The sequence below is a fragment of the Schistocerca nitens genome, chromosome 5, assembly GCF_023898315.1.
Source record: "Schistocerca nitens isolate TAMUIC-IGC-003100 chromosome 5, iqSchNite1.1, whole genome shotgun sequence".
NCBI lineage: Eukaryota > Metazoa > Arthropoda > Insecta > Orthoptera > Acrididae > Schistocerca > Schistocerca nitens.
Genome location: NC_064618.1, coordinates 603,605,875 through 603,623,029, shown reverse-complemented (window position 1 = coordinate 603,623,029; position 17,155 = coordinate 603,605,875). Strand labels below are relative to the sequence as shown.

Here is a 17,155-nt window from a genome sequence, read left to right as displayed (position 1 = left end):
GTTTTGTTTGTTTAATTTTCTAATTGTTTATTAATTTATATTATAATTGTGCTTAGATATGAGAATGAATGAAGGTGTGAATGTGAAATAATGTTTTGTGTGAAGTTTTTATGCTATACATTGAGAAACTGGTCTTATGAGGAATATTCGAGATGACGTACGAGTTAGTCATTGGTGCTGGGGAATTTGTTATAAACTCCTTCGTCAATTTATGGTACTGCGGAAATGAGATTATGATTTCGGTTAAGAGGGAGTTAATTTTATATTTGTGGGTTTTCAAAATTTATTTATGTTAGTTTAATGTCCTGATTCAATGATAAATTTTGATTGGTTATGTATACATGCACGGGATTGAGAGGGTTCGATACTGTCTTCCGACTTGCTGTGATGTTTCTCTGGAAGTCAGAAATTAGCATATTCGAGTGTACTTTGGGAACTAGAAACTTCTTTTGTGTGGAGAAGTGAGCAGAGTCGGGGCTTGGATCTAATAGTGATCGGACCTATTGATAGGTGCTCCGATGAAAACTATTAATATTCTGACATTTCGGTACCAAAATGTTTGAGAAGTGCCGTAAAGTTTAGAAGAGAGTTCAGTTTAATGCACGGTGTGAAATTCAGAACTTTTGATGACATTCTAAATGGTTAAATTTGAACGTAAATATTTTGTTACGTGAGACTGATTATAACAACACTCCAGCGAGCTATTCTAAAAGAAACAATCCCTTTGTAAGCTTTCTGTGGAGGATCACTAATAATTACAATAAACTGGCTACGGTCATAAATGAAGTGTACATGTGGACTTTTCAGACTTTGTACAGCTTAGAGTAAAGTAATTGGTGTATGCTAGTTTACCGTATTACAGTGAAATTTTACGCACGTAAATACCTTCATTTAAGTATTATTAACCTTCCACCGAAAACAAAAAATTAGTGCGACTTGTGGTTAAGAGGTGCACAGCTGTTTTTTCTGTAGCTGTTTCCGGCTAAGAACTGCATTTCAGTAACTTCAGGGAAGCGTGCGTGTGAGAAGAGACACACACATTTCCACAAGGTGGGTGGAAATTTATTCGCAGTACCACCCCACCATCGCAATATATACCAAACAAATTAATAAGCGCTCGTACTGATCCCCCATGGTACAAAAAACAGGTCAGTACACTATTGCAGAAGCAGCGATAAAAACATGCAAATTTAAAAGATCGCAAAATCCTCAAGATTGGCGAAGTTTTACAGAAGCTCGAAATTTAACACGAACTTCAATGCGAGATGCTTTTAATAGTTTCCAAAACGAAAGCTCGAAATTTAACACGAACTTCAATGCGAGATGCTTTTAATAGTTTCCAAAACGAAACTCTGTCTCGACATCTGGCAGAAAACCCAAAGAAATTCTGGACATATGTAAAGTACATCAGCGACAAGATGCAGTGAATACCCTCACTGCAGGATAACAATGACGATGCTATTGACGACAGCACCAATAAAGCAGAGTTACTAAACAAGATTTTCCGAAAGTCCTTCACAAAAGACGACGAAGTAAATACTACAGAATCCGAATCAAGGACAGCTTGCAACGTAAGTAACTTAGAAGTAGATATCTTCGATGTAGCGGAAAGGCAAAAGTTCCGATCCAGGTTGTAGACCAGAAAGGTTCCTTTCAGAGTACGCTGATACAACAGCTCCGTACTTAGCAATCATATATAATAGCTCGCTCGTAGAAAGATCCGTACTCAAAGATTGGAAAGTTGCACAGGTCAGACCAATGCCCAAGAAAGGAAATGCGAATGATCCGTGAAAGTACAAACTCATATTAAAGACGTCGATTTGCAGTAGGATTTTGGAACATATGCTGTGCTCGAACATTATAAATCACCACGAAGAAAACGCCTTATCGACAAACAGCCAATGCTGATTCAGAAAATGTCGTTCTTGTGAAAGACAATTAGCTCTTCATTCTCACAAAGTAATGAGCACTATCGAGAGGAGTCATTAAATTGGATCGATATTTTTAGATTTCAAGAAGGCTTTTGACACCGTTCCTCACAAGCGACTTCTTATCAAATTGAATGCCTATAGAGTATCGTCTCAGTTGTGTGACTGGATTCATGATTTCCTATCAGAAAGGTCACAGTTCGTAGTAACTGACAGAGAGTCTTCAAGTAAAACAGAAGTAATATCTGGCGTTCCCCCAAGGAAGTGTTATAGGCCCCCTGTTTTTCCTGGTTCACACAAACGATTTAGCACACAATTTCAGCAATGCTCTTACACTGTCTGCAGACGACGCTGTCATTTGCCGTCATACAAAGTCATCAGATGATCAAAACCAATTGAAAAATGATTTAGACAAGAAATCTGTATGGTGAAAAAAGTGGCAATTGCCCTAAATCATGAAAAGTGTGAAGTCATCCACATGAGCACTAAAAAGAATTAGCTAAATTTCAGTTACACTATAAATCACACAAATCTAAAGACTGTAAACTGAACTAAATACTTATGGGTTACAATACGAGTAATTTAAATTGAACTATTACGTAGATAATGTTGTGTAGAAAGCTAACCAAAGACTGCGATTTATTGGCAGAGCACTTAGAAAATGTAACAGGTCAACTAAAGCGACTGCTTACTCTACGCTTATCCACCCTCTTCTGGAGTTTTGCTGTGCGGCGTGGGATCCGCTTTAGATAGGATTGACAGATGACATCGAAAAAGTTCAAAGAAGGGCAGCTTGTTTTGTATTATCGCGAAATAGGGGAGAGAGTGTCATGGATATGACACAAGAATTGGGATGGGAGCCATTAAAACAAAGGCCTTTTTCGCTGTGATAGGAACTTCTCATGAAATTTCAATCACCAACTTTCTCCTCAGAGTGTGAAAATATTTTTTTGGCGCCCACCTACATAGGGAGAAAGAGAAATCAAAACTCGCACGGAATTATTTAAGTGTTCTTTGTTTCCGCACACTATTCGAGAGTGGAACGGTGGAGTAGTGGCTTGAAGGTGATTGGGTTAACCCTCTGCCAGGCACTTAACTGTGAACTGCAGAGTAATCATGTAGTTATAGTGCAGATTGGGGCATTTTTCGTGAAATTTGTTGTTTTCTAATTTTATTGTATTTCAGATGTTTCTGTATCATCAGCTACTCTCTGCAAACCACTAATGTGCACCAAAACGGCACTTCTCACTGTTCCAGTTATCAGGGTTTCTTCCAGTACCATCCGCGTATGGAGCACGGGAAGAACATTTGCTTAAACGCCTATGTGCGCGCTCTAATTGGTCTAATCTTTTCTTCTCTGTGCCTACGGGAACAATACGTAGCAGACTGTGGTACATTATTAGATACCTCATCTAAAACTGGATCTTGAAACTTCGTAAGCAGGCTTTCACAGGATAGATTGCGTCTGCCTTACAAGTGCCTGACAGTTCAAGTTTTAAGGCAACTCCAGGACGCCCTCCAGTGGATTTACACTATCGGTATCTCCGTTGGCTCTATTTGACATGGATCCTACACACACTTGAGCAATATTTTAGAATGGGTCAACGTGTATTTTGCAGCCAATCTCTTTTGTAGATCGACTGCATTTCCCTCGTATTCTACCAATGTTTTGCAAGCAAAAAATTGTGATAGCTAATATAGGAAAGTACTTTTTGCACTTAATAGGTCTTGCAGGTGCAGGTCATTAGTGCTAACTGATGTTTTGTCGGACTTTTTCGTAAGTATCCTACTAGTTGTAGCTAGCGGTTCATAACAGGTAGCAATCCGATACTACACTCCTGGAAATGGAAAAAAGAACACATTGACACCGGTGTGTCAGACCCACCATACTTGCTCCGGACACTGCGAGAGGGCTGTACAAGCAATGATCACACGCACGGCACAGCGGACACACCAGGAACCGCGGTGTTGGCCGTCGAATGGCGCTAGCTGCGCAGCATTTGTGCACCGCCGCCGTCAGTGTCAGCCAGTTTGCCGTGGCATACGGAGCTCCATCGCAGTTTTTAACACTGGTAGCATGCCGCGACAGCGTGGACGTGAACCGTATGTGCAGTTGACGGACTTTGAGCGAGGGCGTATAGTGGGCATGCGGGAGGCCGGGTGGACGTACCGCCGAATTGCTCAACACGTGGGGCGTGAGGTCTCCACAGTACATCGATGTTGTCGCCAGTGGTCGGCGGAAGGTGCACGTGCCCGTCGGCCTGGGACCGGACCGCAGCGACGCACGGATGCACGCCAAGACCGTAGGATCCTACGCAGTGCCGTAGGGGACCGCACCGCCACTTCCCAGCAAATTAGGGACACTGTTGCTCCTGGGGTATCGGCGAGGACCATTCGCAACCGTCTCCATGAAGCTGGGCTACGGTCCCGCACACCGTTAGGCCGTCTTCCGCTCATGCCCCAACATCGTGCAGCCCGCCTCCAGTGGTGTCGCGACAGGCGTGAATGGAGGGACGAATGGAGACGTGTCGTCTTCAGCGATGAGAGTCGCTTCTGCCTTGGTGCCAATGATGGTCGTATGCGTGTTTGGCGCCGTGCAGGTGAGCGCCACAATCAGGACTGCATACGACCGAGGCACACAGGGCCAACACCCGGCATCATGGTGTGGGGAGCGATCTCCTACACTGGCCGTACACCACTGGTGATCGTCGAGGGGACACTGAATAGTGCACGGTACATCCAAACCGTCATCGAACCCATCGTTCTACCATTCCTAGACCGGCAAGGGAACTTGCTGTTCAAAAATGGTTCAAATGGCTCTGAGCACTATGGGACTCAACTGCTGAGGTCATTAGTCCCCTAGAACTTAGAACTAGTTAAACCTAACTAACCTAAGGACATCACAAACATCCATGCCCGAGGCAGGATTCGAACCTGCGACCGTAGCGGTCTTGCGGTTCCAGACTGCAGCGCCTTTAACCGCACGGCCACTTCGGCCGGCACTTGCTGTTCCAACAGGACAATGCACGTCCGCATGTATCCCGTGCCACCCAACGTGCTCTAGAAGGTGTAAGTCAACTACCCTGGCCAGCAAGATCTCCGGATCTGTCCCCCATTGAGCATGTTTGGGACTGGATGAAGCGTCGTCTCACGCGGTCTGCACGTCCAGCACGAACGCTGGTCCAACTGAGGCGCCAGGTGGAAATGGCATGGCAAGCCGTTCCACAGGACTACATCCAGCATCTCTACGATCGTCTCCATGGGAGAATAGCAGCCTGCATTGCTGCGAAAGGTGGATATACACTGTACTAGCGCCGACATTGTGCATGCTCTGTTGCCTGTGTCTATGTGCCTGTGGTTCTGTCAGTGTGATCATGTGATGTATCTGACCCCAGGAATGTGTCAATAAAGTTTCCCCTTCCTGGGACAATGAATTCACGGTGTTCTTATTTCAATTTCCAGGAGTGTATAAAGCGGCTCCGTGCACTAGCTTCTTATGTCATCTGGAGCCTCTGTCTGAAAATTGAAACAATAACCAGATTTAAATTTTAAAAAATGTATTGCATCCTGGACAGCTGAGTTTGTTAAAATTATCGAAGAGTGTCTCGACAATTATTTTTTGTTCCAACGGTAGCCTGAAAAGACGACCACTATTTCTCGTGATTGGAAGACAGTTCGTGTGACAGGATTTTATGGTGGGAAACCTGTTGCTACCAGTGCGTAGGGAAGCAATTATCTGACTTACATTTAAATTCGAGCAGTGATTTTATATTCTTTTAAATCTGCCTCGGGACGCGTCTGGCGGGATACCTGCAAGACCTATAAGTCAAAGTGCCAGGGGCACTAGCTTGCGTTTGAAGAGGAGATAGTGAGGCGGTCTTCCTTAATACAAGTAAAATGGGGTTTCCTTTCCGGGCAGGTTTGGCGAGAGGAATGTTACTTACAGGAGAAAGATGATGACCAATGAGAAAGTTTGGGCGTGAATCAAAAGCCAGTCATTCAGCTCCCTTGTCCTGAATATTTTACCCATATCGGGAGTTGTTTGGAACTCACAGGGCAGTCAAGCAACCCCCAGGCATTTGAGACGACCTGTGAGTCCTCAGGAGGGTCAAGTTAGTCGTACTCCCTTGCAAAACTCTGCATGTACTTTTCTCTCAAAAATATTATACACATGGTACATGAAGTACTGACGCTGACAACAGACGACTGGCAGATGATCATCATGCCGCCACTGCCTCAGCATGTCATAAGCTCCAAACATGCTTACTGTTGGGGGACGGCACACATGAAGACGTTTGCAAGGCAGCGCGCCTATTGGCTCGGCATCGCGCATGTCGAAGAGAGGACGGATCGCTCCTGCACCGCTTGCGTGTCAACTGTCAGTACCCACGCGACGGTTCAAAAATGGTTCAAATGGCTCTGAGCACTATGGGACTTAACATCTGAGGTCATCAGTCCCCTAGAACTTAGAACTACTTAAACCTAACCAACCTAAGGACATCACACACATACATGCCTGAGGCAGGATTCGAACCTGCGACCGTAGCGGTCGCGCGGTTCCAGACTGAAGCGCCTAGAACCGTTGGGTCACTCTGGCCGCTCGCGACGGCTCGATGCCAGACCAGTGCCGCAGCGCCCGTGTGTGTGTATAATTGAGATCTTCGCCGATCCATTCTTCAGAAAGATGTGGCTCACTGTCATTGGAGCCTCCTGGAAATTCCCATATGTCATTCAGATACCAAATGCCACAGATAGGGAAACAATAAACGCATTGCAGAAAATATTTACTACTGAAGGGGCCCCAGAAACAAGCACTTCAAACAATGGCCCTCAATTCTCATATAGTATTTTTCTTATCTCGAAATGGCATAACACACCTGACAACAGCGCCATTCCACCCAGACTCCAATGATGAAACAGAGGGCTTCGTCCGCACCTTCAAGTGCAGATGAGAGAACTTATATCAGACGCATCCAAAGCCGAGATCCTGACCCAGTTCCTGGCCTCCTGCAGGACAACACCCATTCAGAGTCGCACCATGGCAAACTGCTGCATGGCCACTGACCCCGGACACGCTGAGACCTCTTGCGGTCTGCGACACAATCTCGCCAGCTGAAGCGTCGCGCTCGCTACTCTCTGGTCACAGAGATAGGACAAGGCGATTTCGGGAAAGTACGAGGACGCCATGAGAGCAGCCCGAGGACGACAGATGACTGTAGAAGCAAACGGCACGAGGCTGGTATGGCTGCAAACCAGCTGCGACTACACCTAGCAGCTTCCACCTTGATATAACCGCCACAAACTCTGGAGTGGGCTTGGTACTGCTTTGGACACCAGGCAGAGACAAACAAACATAGGTCCAGCGACGTCTAAGGGAGTCACTCGTTGGGTGGGACCACTTTCCTACCCTAGCAGTGAGGGCCAGGAAACCGAAACAGAAGCATCATGACGATGCCGCTTGCGCGACCACTACGGTCGCAGGTTCGAATCCTGCCTTGGGCATGGATGTTTGTGACGTCCTTAGGTTAGTTAGGTTTAAGTAGTTCTAAGTTCAAGGGGACTGATGACCACAGCAGTCAAGTCCCATAGTGCTCAGAGCCCTTTGACGATGCTGCTTACCCCCCCCCCCCCCCCCCCCCCCTAGAAAGCACAATGCAACCACAGACACCAGATCACACACGCTGGTGCGTCGATCCCTCTACCGAGAGGATTGACAGTGACACTTTCGACACTAAACGCCTTAAAATGTGGAGAACGATTCTGTATCTTTATCCCCAGACTGTCAGATCGATAGTCCGCGATATACAGTGCCAAAGACTTCAGAAGCGACCAATAAGAGGCACACTGGAGCAGTCACGTGGACCTGGGAAACAAAACCGGTCGCCTTGCCACAATGAACTCACTTCATACCGTGTTGTACTCCAGTATCTACCTCGCTGACACTATGCATACGTGACTGAGCTGCTTATTGGATCCCTCTTTGGACTGCGAATACACACATGAACGATGGATTTGCGTGACCACAGATTATAAAGATTCTTCTCTTGTTTTGAATCTACAGCTTCTCGTCGGCCCAGCGTAAACTTTTTTGAGAACTGACAATTGATAACTGTGTACCCATAGTTACCGTGCAACAAAGAGTGTCTGTTGCATTTTAGCAGGTGTAACAAAATCTGTTGATGTAGTGATGAACCAGGATGAAAATTAAAACTTCTCGACATAATTCCTAAATTCGCTCAATGTTCCCGGTATGCCCTCGCAGGAAAGCTTCTAAACAACATCTCAGAAGCAGAGAAATTGACCGGAAGTGAAATGCGCAAATCAATATGAAGACCAACAATTCCACTCCTTTCAGCTAACTTATCAATTTCAGGTGATATTAGCGTACAGTATGACTATCAATAACACTCAAGAACAAGCATGCCAGGATATTGCGTAGAAGTTTCACATCAGCGCACACTCCGCTGCAGAGTGAAGATCTCATTCTGGAAACATCCCCCAGGCTGTGGCTAAATCATGTCTACGCCATATCCTTTCTTTCAGGAGTGCTAGTTCTACAAGGTTCGCAGGAGAGCTTCTGTAAAGTTTGGAAGGTAGGAGACGAGGTACCGGCAGAAGTGAAGCTGTGATGACGGGGCGTGAGTCGTGCTTGGGTAGCTCAGATGGTAAAGCACTTGCCCGCGAAAGGCAAAGGTTCCGAGTTCGAGTCTCGGTCGGGCACACAGTTTTAATCTGCCGGTAAGTTTCACATCAGCGCATACTCCGCTGCAGAGTGAAAATCTCATTCCCCATGTTATTGCCCTTCAGGGCAAGCCATCCTGGGCTTACATTTCAGCAAGATAATGCCCTTCCACATACGGTGTGATTTTCTACTCCTTGTCTTCATGGTTGCCATATCTTACCTCGGCCAGCAAGGTCGCCAGGTCTCTCCCCAACTGCGAACGTTTGGAGCATTATGGTCAGAACCCTTCAATCAATTCGTGATTTTGACGATCTAATGCAACACTTGGACAGAAGTTGGCACGATATCCCTCAGAACGACATTCAACAACTGTGGAAACTGTTTGCCTAAGGGACAGAGGTGAAACAACGCGTTATTGACTTGCTCAGTTTGTTCAGCTCTTTCTCTTGAATAAACCATCCCATATTTCTGTTTTCAGGCGTTTATTTCAGGGTATTTCACTTGTCTCTGTAGGATGGCCGCTGTTCGGTAACTTGCCGAGACCATCCCAGCTCTACTGCGGGTGGCAGGCTGCTAACTCTGCGGCTGTCTTCTACGGGAGAGAGTCTGGGACAGCTGGTACACGACCCACCAGGCTCCAGCGGTAAGACTGACTTACAACAACGAGGTACACTACCTGTAATTGAGACACGCAGCAGACAGTCCAGAGTCTTACAGATTTCTTTGAATGGCATCATACATTATTTGATTACACTGTTGGTCGTGACTGTTACAGACATAGCTACATACTGTCGCTTATAGGACAAAGCAAGTGACATCGCAATCGCCAAGTATTAATATACAGAAATTTAATATTAATATAGTGATTACAAACAAGCATGTCTATTTAATGCCTAATGATTAGAGTTGTGAAACTACTGTAGATTATCGTAAGTAACTTTACACTATGATAGTTTTCCAAGGAACTTTGGACAATTAACATCGTAGCTGCGTTACCTGTATGTTAAGTGTGTTGCATACCTATAGGGCGTTACCTAATTTCGATTGCTATGCTTGTGTATGCAATCAGTCTCTTGCTAGGTTCCTCTAGAAACCAGAAGGGAGAACCGTCTAGAAACTGAGTGAGGACATATGAGGGCTGCGTAAGTTATGGAACATTTTTGTTCTACATCGTTATCCTTCTGTCTGTTACTTAAAAATAAATAGTATGTATTGCAAAATTGAAACTGTCAAAGTTGAATTCTGGTCTTATTCGAAAAATGTTGATTTGTAAAATGAAACAGGGGTATGTTGTAGTAGAAATAAAGAAAACAATACAGATTCATCATCAGTGCTATAAAACAGTTTCCTAAAAAAAAAATTAAAAGCTCTATACAAAAACATATCAAGCATTGTTTCAATACTTCGTCGAGCTTATATAAAACATGTTTCCGTTATTCATAAACAACTTCCGCACTTACTTGTAATAACAGGACACTTTTTCCTTTAATCAAGATGAAAAACGATCTGTTGAATACAAAATAACAACAAAAATTACATAGATTTTTTATGTTTGCACATGTAAACTGTCCTTGCATCAGAAGTAATTGCTTTGGTTGCATAAAAGCAGAGAAATTACGTGCTCTTCTAATTTTTATTACTTATAAAATGGATTTATATTTCGTAAGGATATAAAATACTCAGTGGACTAACACTGACTGACGTGTGATTCTAATTATGTACAAAACAAATCAACAGAAAACAAAGAGAGGTCATCGGTTACAAGTTTCTCTCTCACACATTCATGTTTCTTTCCTTACCAGTAGCACCAATACCACTGGCAATCCTACCATTAGTGGTGGGATAAACTTCGTCTTGAGCCACTCTGCATTGTTGCAAAATTTATTCAAAGCCATTCTCTTACCTCCTCTCCCTGGGGGTTGATATGCAACATCGCACTGATGTCATTACCACATCCATTCCTCCCCCCTCTCCCAGTTCCCTTCCTTTCCCCCCCTTCCATCCCACCCTCCCTCACTTCCTCTCTTCTCCCCCACTTGTGATTTGGTGGGAAAACAGTCTGTGCTGAGCTGTTGGTGTGTAAGGATCTTACCAGTTGTCTGTACGATGTGCTCAGTAGATGAAATGTTGGTTTCAGACACGGAAGAGTTGAACAGCCATATTACATATAATCATGCAGCTGAGAACTGTGTCCATAGCGTCCTGCATGAGGCTTGGAAAGCACAGATATTGGATGAGGGTAAGAACAATGTTTTCCTTCAAATAACGGTGATGCAGTTGGATGGGGTGAAGGTGCATTTCGCAACTCATGCTGACAGATGCATGTGCTGGAGCTGCTGATCTTTCATGATAAGTCCAGTCAGTCTTCCAAAGTGCAAAGAGACAAGCTACTCTTCCACTCTGGCGTAAGCATCTCTGTGTTCACAATGTGTTCAATTGATGAGATGCTGGTGTCAAACAGAGAGGAATTTAGTAAGTGTACCGCTTGTAAACATGCAGCTGAGAACTGTATCAATAGCTCCCTACATGATGATTGGTAACAAAATATAATGGATGAGCGTAAGAAGAATACTTTTCAGCAAATAATGGTGTTGCAGCAGGGTGGCTGAAGATGCATTTCGCAGCTCATACAGATTGCTACCTGCGCTGGAACAGTCTACCTTTTCCGAAATGGTCCATCAGTATTTGTAAGAGACAAATGTGTGTTCTTCACCAACAATCCTGGACGACTGAGTTAATTCACAAATCTGCCACTGAGGGAACTTGAAATGGCTTTTGCCCCCCCCCCCCCCCCACCTCCAATATACTACCCTCGAGAATCAGTAGGAACACGCATTCCTGCCCTCCACCACCTGAAAGCCAATAAGAATGCATGAATGGTACTTCCAGTCACATGAGAGTGATGCAAAGGACAAAAGCTGAACGACGTAGCCCATCAGTCTCAGTCATTACAACGACAACAACAGCAGCAGCAGCAGCTGAGACCGTCCAGCGTCTCCCATCATAATAGGAAGAAGCAGAAGAGTAAGTACTCATTAAATGTCCGTGCTACTATTACTGCACATAGTACTTCTTCCTTTTCTCTGTCAAGTTCCATCTCTTTGTCTAACTCCATGTCTTTATAGCGGAGGCTTATTGCTTCCCTTCTTTGTTCGGCAGCCTCCAATGCGTCCAGACTGGCAGCAGCAGCAGTCACCAAGTTGTTGGGACCTGCAGCAATCTCAGACTTTTCAGTACCTGCAGCACCATGGGATCCTGTAGTGCACCTCACCAGCATTTGGAGCAGGAAAAGATGCTGTTATCCATCCTCAACGTCGACTTGTGTAACGAAGACACCCAGCCACCCTCTGACTCCAAGAACAAGTGTACTGAGAGTCCTACTCCACACGGTGCAGGTCAGTGCTGGTCTCTGACATATGCACCATCCCAAAACATTCCAGTGTTACTACAAGGACAGAGTGTATTAGTGGTGGATGAGTAGGTGCCAGTTCCTTCCAGTGTTATAATACTATTCACTTCAAGTTATAATTTAACAGCTAGCGCTTCAAAGCGCTCAAATATTGGTATAGAAGCATCAGTGGATAGTGACTGGCATGTTATGTTAGAGATCGAAAATGCACCGAGAACTGACAAAGTGCACTTTACGGAGTTGGAATGAGATGACTTGTGTAATGCAAAACCCTACATCAGTCAACAGATGACTACAGAGTCTAATCCATCCAATTCTCTCCCAGATATTTGGTGTGCTGGTCTGACGCTATCTATAACATCATTGTACGTCGGTGGTGCACTCATGCTGAGATCAGGTGGTCGGTTCATTTATTTGCAGCACTCCACCATTATGAACTTATTCGGTCTACAGATGGTGCAAACCATTGTGTTGGAAAGACTTAATAGACGGTTGCCTTATGTTCAAACTGTGTGTAAAGACATTTTGAACTGTCTCCATACGTATAGTGTGCATGTAGACGATTTAGAACACTGCATCAACAAGGTGCCAAAAGAAGAAACTGAAGGAATACCCATCACTTTGAGGGAAATACAAGCTGAATTCTGTGCATGCAAGAAAGCTTTATTTGCCAAATTCTGTACAAGCATGAAGATGTAGAAAGAACCAATTGATTTTGTTGAAGTGGTGCACCCTGTAAACGACTACTGAATAAAAATAATAATGATGTTATAGCTATCAGTATTTTCAGTGCAATATCTAGAATACTACAACAGCAGCAAGTTGTGTGAATCACGTCAGTGTCTTAAGTCACTGATAATGTGAATGATAAACGACACTTTCAGGTGTATGCATAATCTTTAGCTTAGTTGATGACATATATTTTCTAAAAAAGCCTAATGCACGTCAATATCTGATGTAGTCGGTATAATGGCAGGATGGATGAAGCGTCCACGACATAAGGACTTTGTTGTAAGTGACTGGTCCTGTGATGGCGCGGAGGAAGACCAGAAGAAGAAGAGGAAGAGGAAGAATGGGATACATGGCGTAACATACACGACATTCACTTAAAGCAGTGAAAGCCTCCAACCACAGAAAGTAAAACCACGCACTGTCTTCAAGTTCGATGATGTTGCTGTGGAAAACCAGGATCAAAATCTACGATGTTTCAGGTTTGGACATCATATAGGTGATGATGTGTTTTATTTGAGTCAGACATATTCCAGAATCCCAAAACTGTTGGTGATGGATAATGTAAACTTCACTATAGCCTTCACAAGACAATTTGAATTTAAAGCACATTTACTAAGAACATGAGGCGATTGATGTGTCATTCAGTGAATTTGTAAAAATATGTGGAGATTGCTGGAATCACACACACAGTATGGGTTTCTCGTTAATGGTAAAACAAGAAATCTGAATGATGGTAGGTATAGACGACTTGCAGGAGTGTATATATATATATATATATATATATATATATATATATATATATATATATATATATGAAAGAGGCTAAGAGGCTAGAATGTTAGTATACATCAAGCCATGGACAAGTCTGTCTGCATGTCAGGCACTCCACCTGGGAGGGTGGGTGTACATAAACGGAGAATTCTTCTACACATAGATGGAAAATTTCTATTTCTCTAAAATAGAGTTAATGACCTAGAGATCTATTCCCTGTAGGTTCTGAGAGAAATTAACGCATTAGATGCTAGTGTTACCCCATTTGACAAGAAAGTAAACGACTTAGCTGTAAAGATTGATAGAATTGAAGATAATGTGCGAGACTTAACTACAAAGGTTGATAGGAGTATATATAAACCATGTTCTGTTGAGGAAGCCCGCTTAGTATATAACAAAATGTCGACTAAGCATAAGGTCATTGTGACACAGAAGGCTGTCCGAGAGAAGTTACAGGTGTTAAAGTTAGTACATTTGGATTGAGAGCAAACACTGAGAGAAACCTTTAAACCAGTTACTGAATCTGTTGATGAACTCTCTGCGAAATTACACAGTTGACAACTCCTATCTCAACAATAGATTGATTCATACAATTTACAGATTCTCCCCATCAACTGGAAGAAGATAAAAGATCAGTGGTGAGGGACCTTTGTACAACTGCATCTAAAATGGAACCAGCAGTGACTTCGAATGTGCAAGGACCCGGAAGCGGCGGTGTTGGGAACTGTCGAAGGCTAAAGCGACGACGACTACTACGACGACATTCAACTCACTGGAATCTGTCGGCACTGGAAGCGGCGGTGGTCTTCAATCAGCCAGGACTCGCAGCAGCCACCAGATTCCCACCATCCTCATACTGTCAACGAAGACAGTATAGGCACCAGGAATAAAACCAATGTACACAACGCACAGTGTCACACTTTACAGCACAACAGCGAGGCACGTGCAAACTATAAGTTTTTTAAAACAGTAGGTCTGAAATCTCACAATATAACTATCACAGTGTAATATGATGAGTGTTTTATACGCCAGACCTTATGCCTCAATCACAAGAACTATGAAATTAGGATTGTCATCAAACACCAAGATTCTTAATCCTCCCATGTAGGAGTTTCATATATCTTAATGGATCACTTACAAAAAAGATGGTACCTCCAGTGGCATCGAACCTTACATGTAATGCTTTCGTGTTCCTGTCTCATGAGATATGGTACGATGTTAAAGGGGTCAAGATTGACGACACACACAATACAGGTATAACATCAACTCTTATAATGTATGTCCCTGCTTCTCCCTTGGATTTGAACGGTTTAGAAAATGCTGGATGGTTCATACATGAGACAGTGGGTAGAACAGTGTAGGATTACAAGAAATTTTCTGCACACACACCTCTGAAACTGCTTATGGGATAATTTGAGGACGTGTGGTGAGTTGTTCTGAATTCTAAACAGGAACTTGTTCTGGTACAGAGTGCAACAGGTAACTCATACACTCAAGGCGCCTGATAGAAGAACGAGATCACCATCAATAAAATAATATGGAAAATGCCAGACGTCACTGTATCTGATGACCAGCGTTTGAAGCTTTTAAAAGTTTGGAATGCTGGTGTATTTCTACTTTTATCTTCCAGTCATGGGAGATTATTAAGTACCCAGCGCTACCAACTGCAAGCAGACAAACGTAGTCTATTAAAATGGTTCAAATGGCTCTGAGCACTATGGGACTTAACTTCTGAGGTCATCAGTCCCCTAGAACTTAGAACTACTTAAACTGCGACTGTGGCGCTCACGCGGTTCCAGACTGAAGCGCCTAGAACCGCACGGCCACTAGCGGCCGGCAGTCTATTAAAACCTCTGTGCAATTAGAGACCCCCAGTTTCATCATACTTTCGTTTCAGACAAATAGAAGAGAGACTACACCATATGATTCCATCCAATTTGACAGTTTTAGGTTAACCAACTCTAGATTATACCCATATGACAATTTACACCTGCAATGGGATGAAAAGGTATACAGTCTAGCGTATGGCATGTATGTGAGTTTCCGTGCTTCTTACTATGAAGAAGAGAAGGGATGTCTACTATGCCCACGGAAATTCAAGGATCTGGAGCCAATAATCGTAATAGACTGCTGAAAACAGAGCGACATAATTAAATCTGGACCTATAGATGTATGAACTGAATTTGAATCTTCGCACATTTCCCAGAACACATTGCAGCGTATGCTCTAGTTCTACATGACTGTGTGATTAACTATTGCCTGCTCACTGGTGTTGTGCAATGAGTTGTATAAATCAACAAGTGCTGCACTATATCCAGAACATTTCACAATGGTATCTCAAGGCGTGAACATCATTACAGACGTTCAGGGTTTCTATGATGATCAGTTTAGGCAGTTCATATTTACAGAAGTTGCATTCATAGCAAACACAGAAATGCCAGTGTGATAGAGACATTTTCAGAAAACAATGCATCACAGAGATCATTCAAGAGTGCAAAGTGTGCTAAAACACAGAGGAGTGCAAAGAGGTTAACACGTTTCTACAATGGAATTCGCTGCGATGATCCTGGTATACTGTATAAAGATATGGTGACGTCGCTTCAAATATTCGACCACATGGATACCACCGTTTACGTCAAAGGCAAGGAGAAGATCACATGAAAGCTTCGAATCATTTAGTTTGCCACTATTCAAGACCTGGAATTCTATGCGTCCCCTGCTCTCCGCCAACTCAAGAAGAAGATGGTTGAAAAGATTGTCGTGTCTGCTTATGAAAATGTAAAATTACTTTTGAGTTGGATGAAAAATAAATGAATTTTTCCCTCAAAATATGTATACATTATTTCTTTCACACTATGGTAGTACGTAGCACATCTGTGGTTCTCCTCAAGCACAGGAAATATAATAATTTTAGACGTTTGCTATATGCATATGGACTTAGACTTGGACGCATGCCTCCTGCTCCCATAAGGAAACACGTGCTGCACGACAGGCGTAATCCCATGCAACCATTACATATATTTTTTTATTCTCCATCTTAAACTTCAGCTCCTTAACGGCACCCATGTTCAGAACTATCAGCTGTGTCTTGCACGTCTTTTATATACACAATTAGGGTAGGTTTGAATGGTTATGAATCTTTCATTCATTCAGTTCTCGCAGAAACAATTTAGTTCTTGAGGTTACAGCTTGATTCTTGAGATACAATATAGTTCTGGATGTACAATTTAGTTCTTCAGATTCAGTTTGGTTCTTGAGATAAAATATAGTTCTGGGGGTACAGTTTAGTTCTTGAGATACAATTTGGTTCCGATATTCAGTGCATAGATACTTATTACTGTGACTTGCTACCACTTGATTCTAATATGTTCAATGCAGAGGTACTTTCAGCTTACACACTATTACTAATAACTAAGACTAGAAAAATCAAAACCTTCCACAGTCCACCAAACTGTAGCAATGGTTGAGAATGTTTTTACACTCTTCAGTACCACTGGTTGAGAATGTTTTTAGATGGAGTGGGAGCTAAAACCTAATCAGGATAGATGACTGGCAGCGGGTGAAACTTAAAAACTGATCTATTTACAAGTGTACACGGTCCATAGCAATGGGAGCACACATTTTGTATTCAAG

General features: G+C 43.3%; 1 protein-coding gene across 2 annotated transcripts in view; it reads left to right on the top strand.

The window, feature by feature from the left end:
- Nucleotides 1-17,155, top strand: part of LOC126260116 (uncharacterized) — a 70,021-nt gene that overhangs the window by 9,867 nt on the left and 42,999 nt on the right. For both annotated transcript variants that reach the window (XM_049957354.1, XM_049957353.1), the window contains exon 3: nucleotides 9,124-9,253. In XM_049957354.1, the coding sequence (XP_049813311.1) occupies nucleotides 9,124-9,253 (130 nt within the window). The remainder of the gene's footprint in view (nucleotides 1-9,123; nucleotides 9,254-17,155) is intronic.